The sequence below is a fragment of the Myotis davidii genome, unplaced genomic scaffold (genome assembly GCF_000327345.1).
Source record: "Myotis davidii unplaced genomic scaffold, ASM32734v1 scaffold557, whole genome shotgun sequence".
NCBI classification, from domain to species: Eukaryota; Metazoa; Chordata; class Mammalia; order Chiroptera; family Vespertilionidae; genus Myotis; species Myotis davidii.
In genome coordinates this window covers 1,179,728-1,190,453 of record NW_006289557.1, presented here as the reverse complement: position 1 = coordinate 1,190,453, position 10,726 = coordinate 1,179,728, and the positions used below count along the sequence as shown (strand labels likewise).

At 34.4% G+C, this 10,726-nt stretch overlaps 1 protein-coding gene across 1 annotated transcript in view; it reads right to left on the bottom strand.

Moving 5' to 3' along the window:
• Positions 1-10,726, bottom strand: part of ATP13A4 (ATPase type 13A4) — a 124,055-nt gene that overhangs the window by 56,567 nt on the left and 56,762 nt on the right. The window contains exons 7-8 of the mRNA XM_015562805.1: positions 7,180-7,249; positions 397-531 (exon numbers count right to left, since the gene is read on the bottom strand). Of these exons, the coding sequence (XP_015418291.1) occupies positions 397-531; positions 7,180-7,249 (205 nt within the window). The remainder of the gene's footprint in view (positions 1-396; positions 532-7,179; positions 7,250-10,726) is intronic.

Sequence of the window (10,726 nt, the reverse complement as noted above, 5' to 3'; positions counted from 1 at the left end):
AGCTTGCACTTAAGTCTGTGGGTTTCAGGATGTTCTTAAATGTTTTTAAACCCTCCGAGTTTATCTGAAGACAAATTTTATATAAAAATACTAAATATGAGAACCACAGATAATTCTGAAATGTCTAATGATCTCTACGATATTTTAAATAAATGACAGGGTTGTAAGAACCCTTGGTTCAAGAAGGAAATACTCAGGACTCAAAAAGTGACCGCCATATAAAAATCAGTATACAGAAAGCAGCTTTGCACTGAACTCTCGGATACATCCAGGGCAGAACTGTTCATGGGATTTGTGGGGATGGGGAGGGCCCACAGCTGCCCCACACTTTGCCCTCCTCATTCAGGTAAGGGAGCCTGCGAGCACTAGGGAAGCTGAAGGGAGACAGAACCACACCTGTCAGCATGCCTTCATTCACCACACAGCTGCCATCAAGCAGAATGGCATCACATGGCATTTGCACTCTGTTCCCTGTCAAAATTAATAGATCTCCGGGGACGAGAAAGCGTGATTCCAGCTCTTCGACTCCAGCTGCAAGTGTGAGAAGACAGAGTCGAGTCAGTTCTTTTTCCCACAAAAACATAGTCCAACATCTGCCTAAATTAGAAATCAATTAAGAAAGCAATCAGAGCACTTTTTAAAAAGTTATTCTTAACATTGATTTAAAAATCCAGAAACAATAAGAAAAAAGGCAATACATTCAATCACCAAAAATAAAAATAAAAAACCTTTGTGAGGCAAAAAAATAAAGAAAAAGTGAATAAGAAATTCAGAAAACATGTTTGAAACTTAAAGTATAGACAAAGATTAATATTCCTAATACATAGAATTCCTTTTAAAAAAAGAGATGTAAAGCAAAATTGATAGGAGATGTTAACAGATAGTCCCCCCTCCACCACACACATACACACAGAAATTATAAGGGGCATGTTAAACATTTGAAAAGATGCTCATTCTTACTAGAAAAATGAAAATTTCTTCCTTCTTTCCTTCCTGCTTTCCTGCCTTTCTTTACTTCTTTCTTCCCTTATTTAGTCCCAAAGCTATAAGGGCTTAAGCAAGATAGATACCCATCCAGGAGTCTGGGTGAGGGGGGTGGGGGGGGGTAGCTTATGTGGATGTTGGAACCTGAGAAGGATGGCCTGGTGCAGGGTGTCAGAGCCCGTGTAGGAAGAAAAGGGCCCCAGAATGGCAGTGGCCTAGTGACAGATATTGAAGTCCTAGCATGCGAGTGCCGGGAGACATCAGCAGTGACTGATGATGCGTTACATACAGGTGAGACTGACACAATAATTAGACATAAAGAGCCTTGTGGGAGGCAGATTTCTCACTGAGGCAAAGGAGTTATAAATATAACCGGAATGAACTCTGTGGTCTCCATAGAATTGAAGGCAACAGTATAAATTGATGGTTTTCAATAGACAGATGGAGAAGTAATATGGATGTAAATGGCAATCCATTAATGTAGAAGGAAAGATAAAATTAGAAAATCACCATTTAATTATTGAAGCAATATTTAATCTAGCCAAGGGACATCAATGGATACTAGAACTAGTGGGTAAAAATTTGATGAGGATGATATATAGTCTCAAAGTATCTCTTAACAATAACTACTAATTTCAAAGAGAAAGAAGTAAATTTACAATAGAAAAACCTGGCAGACACCATTTAATTAAGTAATCCACACTAATTTCAGTAGTAATAGGACAAATTTAAAGCATGTACCACATGAAAAGAAGCCGTGAGAACTCAGCATTACTTCTATAACGTGCCAGCTAAAAAATGCATAACCTGAATTTAACTATGGGGGAACATCAAACAAATCTACACTGAGGGACATTCTACAAAATAACCAGATCAAAGAGTCAAGGTCCAAGAAAAAGTGAAGAAGATTAAAGAGATATTGCAAATAACACTATTGTGCACTCACAAGTCCTTTCCTATAAAGAACAAGAAACCATTGGAGCAATTTGTCTAGGTCTGAGCATTTGTTGGTATTAATATGTCAATGTTCATTTTCTGTTATTAATGTTTATACTGTCATTTATATTGAAGAACGTCCTGATTTGTAAGAATCATACACTAAAGTATGGAGAGTTATGGAGCCACATGTCAGCAACTTCTCAAATGGCTCAGGAGAAAAGGTAATATGGCCTATTCTTGCAACAACTCCATAAGTTTTAAATTATTTCCTAAAGAAAAAAATGAGAAATATATATGACATCACATTGTTCACCTATCTGATTAGAAAAGTCTAAATGTTTGCCAGTATATTCTGTTGGCAAGACTGCGAGGAAACAGGCACTTTCACACAGTTCTGGTGCAAATGCAAACTGGTACAAAGTCTAACGAAAGAAACTTGGCAATATCTAGCTCTTAAAAGTGAAAATGCATTTATTCTATAACTCAGCAATGTTACTTCTATACCAAAGATAGACTGGCAAAGCTATGAACAGACAAAAAAAAAGGATGAAAAGGCATATGTACAAGGCTTTTTTTATTACAGCACTGTTCGTCATAGTAACAAACTGAAAAAAATAATCCTTTAACAGAGAACTGATGGAGTAAACAATGACTCTGCCACAAAAGACAGTATTTTGCAGCTGAAACAATGAATGAAGAATCTCTACATCTCTTTCTGAGAAAGGGTTTCTGGGAAACATAGTTTAAATATGTAAAATGTACATATCAGGAAATATAAATTAAGTGCGTATGTTACACTCCTGTTATCTGAAATCAGCAGCATAAACATGTGTCCTATTAGTCTGTAAATATACTATATAGCTCTAAATATTATGAATGTAAGAATAAGCCAAACAAAAGCAAAAATGATAACTATAGAGAGAATGACTATATAAGGTAGAGAGAAAAGGGATTGGAATCATATTGTTGCTGGGTGTGTTGGTTTGTTATTTTGAGATTATTATGCATAACAAGATAAAGCAAATGAGTAATTTGTTGTTGTCACTGAGAATCCTGACTTTAGGTATGGAGAAGGAGAGGGTAAATAAAAAACTCATGTTTCTAAACATGAATTGGAACTGTCAGTATGAACTCCATAATGTATTTTACCTTTATATTATTTCAAGGAGTAGAATACAAGGAGTAGAAAATTATGTTAAATAATTCCATGAGTATGCAACTAATATAATCTGAACTGTAGAAATTATGGGATGAAACACTTTTTTTTTCATCAAAAGATATGCATGGAAAGAATATTTGACTTTTGGTAATGGGCTCACAATGCAACATACAGATAATGTATCATAGAATTGTACATTTAAGACCTATATAATTTTGTTTACCAATGTCACCTAATAAATATAATTTTCAAAAATTGCAAGAAAAAATAAGGTATGGAAGAGAGAAAGCATGGATCAAAATAAACTTGAGACTTATCAACCAACTGCAGTTTATGGACTTTATTTGGATTCTTATTTGAAAATTTATAGACTATATATCATAAGTATATATGTGCATGCACACACACATACACACTTCTGACTCAAATGATAAATTTCAACACTGCCTGTATAGTTGATGATTTTTTAAATTATGAGAGTATCATTTTAGATGTGCTAAAGGAACTGAAAGAAAGTCTTTATCTTTTAGGTATATATTAAAATGTTTTTTAATGAAATGGCATGGCAGCTGGAATAGTTCAAAAATAATCCAAGGTGAAGGAGGAAGTAGAAGAGCAGAAAAAAGATTCAATGAGTTGATAATCATTGAATCTGGGTGATAGGTACATAGGGTTTCACTAGCATAGTCTCTGCATTGTTGTATATGTTCAAATATTTTGTCATAGAAAATTAAGAGAAGAAGATGCCCAGGACATTTTTAAAAGGTAAAGGTTTGTTTTCAGCCAAGATGTAACAAAAAGGACCAGCTTTATCTGCCCACCTGAAAAAACCCATACAAAATATTTGAAACAATGGTATTAGACACTGAACATAAGCAAAAAAAGAAAAGAGAGAAAGGAAGAAAGAAAGAGGAAACAAATAAAAGTGCCCTATAATTGCTCACTTTACTACCGTTAGAGCGTTTCCGGGACACTATGGAGGGAGGGGGAACCCAGATTATGTTCAGAGGATACTTGAGTTCAGTACAGATATAAAAGTCTATGGGGGGCAACGGACCTAAATAGATACTTTTCGAAAGAGGACATACAGAGGCCAAGAGACATATGAAACCATGCTCAAAGTCACTAATCATCTGAGAGATGCAAATCAAAATGACAATGAGGTACCATCTCACACCTGTCAGAATGGCTATTATCAACAAATCAACAAATGACAAGTGCTGGCGAGGATGCAGAGAAAAAGGAGCCCTCGTGCACTGCTGGTGGGAATGCAAACTGGCGCAGCCACTGTGGAGAACAGTATGGAGTTTCTCCAAAAAACTAAAAATGGAACTCCCATTTGACCCAATAATTCCTCTTATAGGACTCTATCCCAAGAAACCAGAAACACCAATCAGAAAGGATATGTGCACCCCTATGTAAATAGCAGCACAATTTACCATAGCTAAGATTTGGAAACAGCCTAAGTGCCCATCAGCAGATGAGTGGATTAGGAAACTGGTATATCTAGACAATGGAATACTATGCTGTTGTAAAAAGGAAGGAACTCCTCTCATTTACAACAGCATGGACGGACCTGGAGACCATTATGCTAAGCAAAATAAGCCAGTCAGAGAATGATAAATATCACATGATCTCACTCATTTGTGGAATATAATGAACAACATAAAGTAATGAACAAAACCAGATCCAGAGACAGAGAAGCATCGATCAGAACATCAACATCAAAGGGAAGGGAGGGGAGGGTGGTAGGAAGGGGGAGAGATCAACCAAAGGACTTGTATGCATGCATATAAGCATAACCAATAGACATAGACACTAAGGGAGTGGGGGGAAATTGGGGGGGGGCGGATAAGGACACATATGTAATACCTTAATCAATAAAGAAAAAAATAATAAATTAAAAAATTTAAAAGTCTATGGAAATTAAGGTGGTTTGAGTTCACAGCCCAGAGTATTAGAGAAGAGACAACTGCCCAGAAGAGAGCCACAAAGACCTGCAGAGGATCCTCCTTTAGTATTCAGCAGACTAGTAATCAACACACATATGTAAAGCAACTATTAGCACAGGAACAATTGGATACTTACATTTAAAAGTATCATTTATAACAGCATCAAAATATAAAATGCTTAAGAATAAATCTTAAAAAAGAGTGTGAAAGACCCATACAATGAAACCTGAAAAATACTAAGAGAAAGCACAGAAGACCTAAATAAATAGGGAGATGTACCATGTCCATGGATCACAAGACCCAAATTTGTATGTCAATTTTCCACAAATTAATCTACAGATTCAACAGAATTCCAATAAAAAAAATCTCAGCATCTGTTTGTTGTAGGTTTTGTTTTGTTTTGGTTTTTGGTAGAAATTGATAAGTTGTTTCTAAAAGTCATATGGAAATGCAAAGGGCCCAATATTGCCAAAAACAACACTGAAAAAAAGAATAACAAAGCTGGAGGACTAACATTATTCTATATCAAGACTTATTATAAAGCTACACTGTGTGGAATTGATATAAAAACAGACAAATAGATCAGTAGAATAGAATGAAACCATGAATAAATCCACCTATGCATAAGCAACTGATTTTTGACAAAACTGCAAAGACAATTCATTTGAGAAAGAATAGTCTTTACAACAAATATCTGTTTGTAAGAAATGAACTTCAATTACAAAAACTCAAAATACAATATATACCTAAATGTAAAACCTAAAACTATAAAGCTTCTAGAAGACAACATAGGAAATCTTTGGATTACATAAAGATGTCTTAGCTATGAGACAGAAAGCATGATCCACAAAAGAAAAAATTAATAAGCTTAACTTTAACAAAAGTAAAAGATCTAGAAGTAACAAATAAGCACCTGAATTGGTGTTCAATGCCATTAGTCATTAGGAAAATGCAAAATAGAGTGACAATGGGATATAACTCATAATTGTAAAAAATGGCTAAGGTTAAAAAGACTGATATATCAAGTGTTGGCAAATATAGAATCTAATGAACAAAATGAACTAACAAGCAAAGTAAGTCAGACTCAGAGATAGAGAACAGGCTGACAGCCATTATGGTGGGGGGTTGAAGAGGAGCTGGGTAGGTGGGATGGAGAGATTGAGTAAAAAATAGAAAACCTCACGGACACTGACAGCAGTGTGGTGATTGTAGGAGGTGGGGGAGGTGGAGGAGTGTATAGTGTATGGTGGGGACAAATGGTGGTGAAAGGACACTTGACTTGGGGTGGTGAACACACAATACAGAGCACAGATGATGTGTTGTGGAAAAAAATGTGGAGCAACTGGAATTCTCAATCATTGCTGGTGGGCATATAAAATAGCACAGCCACTTTGGAAAACGTTTGGCATTTTCTTTGAAAGTTAAACATTTTCTACCACATGATCCAGCCATTTTACAGTGAGGTATTTTCCCATTAAAAAAAAAATGAAAGTTTATATCCATACAAAGATTTGAACCCAAATGTTCATTGTAGCATTATTTGTAATAGCCCCAAACTGGAAACAACCCAAATTTTCATCAACAGGTGAATGGGTGAACAAATTCATACAGTGGGATTCTACTCAGGCGTGAAAAGAAAAGAACTATTGATATACTTAACAAAATGGGTGAATTTCAAAATATCTATAAACTTTAACCCCCCCAAAATTAACCCAAAATATATTTTGAAAGACAAAAAAAATACGTACTGTACAATACCATTTATATAAATTCTAAACTTGAAAGCTGCTTGCCTGCGCATAGGGATAGGCAGAAAGAAGTTGAGAGAGAAGATTACAAACAGGCATAACGCAACTTTAGGGGGTAATAAGTAGTCATTATTGTTATCTTGGTGATAATTTCATGTTAACATGTACATATGTCAAAGCTATCAAAATGAATAGTTTATGTTCATTTTATTCTATATCAGTTTTATCTCAAAAAAAGTTGTTTGTTTAAGATGAAAAGATCTCCAGTCTCCCCTCTCTTTAGGTAAATGCACAGAAGGAGATAAAAAGAAAGTAGTAGGAACCATCAGAAATACAAATTTCAATACTTTTCTGATTACATTTGGACAACACATAGATCTAAAATAGTGGGACTTACCTTTTCTCCCACATACAGGAACTGTAATGCTATTATGTGATTCAACTAGACGGTAGAGTTTTACAGATTGCTGAAAAGGAGGGAAAATAGAAAAGGTTCATTTATTTGAGGATAGGTCCCAGGTATTACTCAGTGAAGTATTTGCCTTCTTTAAAGATGGAGCACTATCTTGTGGCCAACTGAAAGTACTGGCTAAAAACAAGACTGAGTAGCTTGTTACACAATTATTAAAGCATTCAACTGTGCTCTTCACTCAGCAATGAGAAGTGCATATTCTCTAGCATAAAGGAATTTCCCAGCATGCTCTTCCATTCAAAAGAGACTTTGATATCCATAAATTCCTATTTACTTTTTTAAGTAGATAAATAATATCTAGAACTTTGATCATTCAGATATACATTTAGTATACTATCTTTAAGAACTAAGAATTATTTCAGTTTTGGGACATCCCGTATCAGTTCTTAATCTATAACTTTATAAGGAATTTGGTTGTTCCTACTATTTGCTTGTAGTATTTATTGTTCAAATATATTAAATATATGGTATATTAAGAGTGAATCAATAAAAGATAACAAGAAAAAATATAATAAAATTATATTTTATTTTACATTTATTAATCAACTTTGTGTGAAAGACCTTTTATCTGGTTCTGGGGGTGGGAGGGTTAAAGGTACCCATCATTTAGTGTGAGTTTTTATTCTGATTTTGTCGTTTAAGACACTCTCTAAATCTACTAGCTTCAAATCATTTACAAATTTGGTTAATATATCTTAAGAATGGTTAATAGAATAGATAAGGTCAAAGACAGAGTGTTCTGCTATTAACTCACTTTTATTTATTCATACATTCACTCAACATTTGTTGAACAACCTTTTTGCCCCCCAGAACTATGCTAACAGTTGGGAATAATATGAATGGTCAACAACAACAAAATTTGGTTCTTATCATCAAACAATTTACCACCTAATGGGAGAATTTAATTAAATTACATTTAATTAAATAATCATATATATTAATATATCATTACAATCAGTAGTAAGAGGCAAAAAACATAAGGTGCTTTTGGAGCATATAGAGCCAATGGAATTGGCAGAAATATTTCTTGAATAAGTGATATTGAATGAAATAGATTGTGGGATCTGAGTTTGAAACTCAAAAGAGGTATTTGGACTTGAGATATATATAAAATTAGAAGTCATTTAGCACATGCCTTTAGAAGTTATTGATATATGCAGCTATAAAAATAATGAAAAATCTCTCAGTGTACTCATATGAAAACACCCTCAACACATTATTAATAATAATAAAGCTATGTAGAAAATAATATAATTATGCTACCTTTGCATAAGAAAGAAAGAAAAAATATATATATATGTATTTACTCAAATTGCCTAAAACAATTTTTGGAAGAATGCACAAGAAACTAATACAAGTGACTGAACAAGTGGAGGGGGAGCGGAAGGTGGAACACACATGGTATACAAGATGGTGTATGCGTTGTATACATTTTCATATTGTTCTTATTTTTAGACACCCATTATTTTAAAAGGTCAGGTAGGGGAGGATAAACTATAAATGAGAATGGAAAAGAGCAACTAGAGAGCATGGAGAGTGGGTTGTCGATGAAGCCAAAAGAAAAGAGTGCTTGATAAAGAAGCACTGGAGCCATTAACTATGTCAAATGCAACTGAGAGGCTGAGTGAAATCTGTACTGGAAATAAAAGGATCCACTGTGGGAAGCAGACCATAAAATCAGCAAAAGACCAATAAGCACCAAATTAATGGAGCACAAGAATACAGTTCATAGTAAAAGAAACAAACAGCTTAAAACATGAACAAGTGCTCCACTCAGTGGAAAACATACTATTAAATTTATTGGATTCTATTTTTGTTTATGTTGGCAAAGCTAAGGAAAACACTCATCTACTGTTGGGAGGAGTGTAAATTGTTATTACTTGGGTAAGTGGCATTTGGCCAATATTTATTAAAATACTATACCTAGCTCATGATTAAGTCATTCCAATTACATAAGTTTTATATCTCCATATCAATATATAGATAATTATACATATATCTGTTATGACATATGTATTAATATGTGATATAAATTACAGACTTGTAATTTATATATACTTATAAATATACATGTATGTGGGTGTGTGAAAAGATTTATGTGCGAGAATCATCATTGTGGCAATGTTTTAATAGTAAAAGACTAGAAACAACCAAACATCTATTAATGTAAACCTGGTTTACATCTAGAGAAAACATATTTGTGCAGCTATAAAAAGATATTCAATATTTATTCAGGAAAAATATGAAAGTACGTGAATGACAGTATACATATAATGTACTTCCATTTGTGTAAAACAAGTTAATGCATATGTGTATAATATTGCTGAAAATATATAGAACATTTGGTTCCAGTAGATGCCTCTTGAAAGGTAACATGGACAGTGGGAGAACTAAAGTGGGAGAAATATTTACTTTTCATTTATACTGTTTGAAATTTTTATTATATCCATATATATTACTCTTTCTATTAAGAAAAAATAGCTAAAAATTACTTTTTGAAAGAATTAAAACTACCTTAATTTTAAGGCCTTAAGATCAGATTGTCAAACTGCAGCGGGAAGGCCGGGCAGGGTTGGCGGGCAGGAGGGAGGGGGGTAAGAGATCAACCGAAGGACATCCATAAATCCCTACACACATGTTCATTACTCTTAGATTGGGGGAGAGGATGCTCTCTCAAGGCAGGCAGAGGGCACTTTGTCCTCTGTAATGAGAGATCAAGGCAGGATGGAGGGGGAGAGAAGGGTCCTTTGACAGCTGGAAAGTGGAGAGTTGAGCAAATTTCTGTCTTATGGCTTCTATCTTTATGAAAAATGTGGCAAGGTTATCTGCTGAATCAGAGGAAAAGTGGGATATGGGCAGCTAGGCATTTCAGAAACTTAAAAGGAGATTTGGTTTGAAAATTTAATTTCAAAGAATGGAAAGCTTGTCCAGATGAGGTGGGCATTCATGATTTATAGTGAAATCAACTAATCTGTTCTATGTGACTTTTTTTCCAACAGCACCTACATGCCCTAGTGTAGACATAAAGAAAGCCATGGTATGGATTTGGACTTTGACAAGTAAGTACCAACCAAACATAAAAAGCAAAGAAGTTAATATTATACAGAGACTCCTCCATCTGTTCTATGTGACTTTTTTTCCAACAGCACCTATATGCCCTAGTGTAGACATAAAGAAAACCATGATATGGATTTGGATTTTGTAAGTACCAACCAAACATAAAAACAAAGAAGTTAATATTATACAGCGACTCCTCCACCTTCCACCCCTCTTCCATCATCTTCAACATCCATCAGTATTCTCTAGATATATTTTTTCATTTATTAATGATTCATAAATGTGTGCATAATCTTCTGCCTAATCACCATGAATAAGCCAAAGAGAGAACAAAAATAACTTGAAAGTTTAGGAATTGGGATATGAGAGAAGAAAAAGGACTAACAGTAGTTGAACATCAGCTATTGTGTTATAT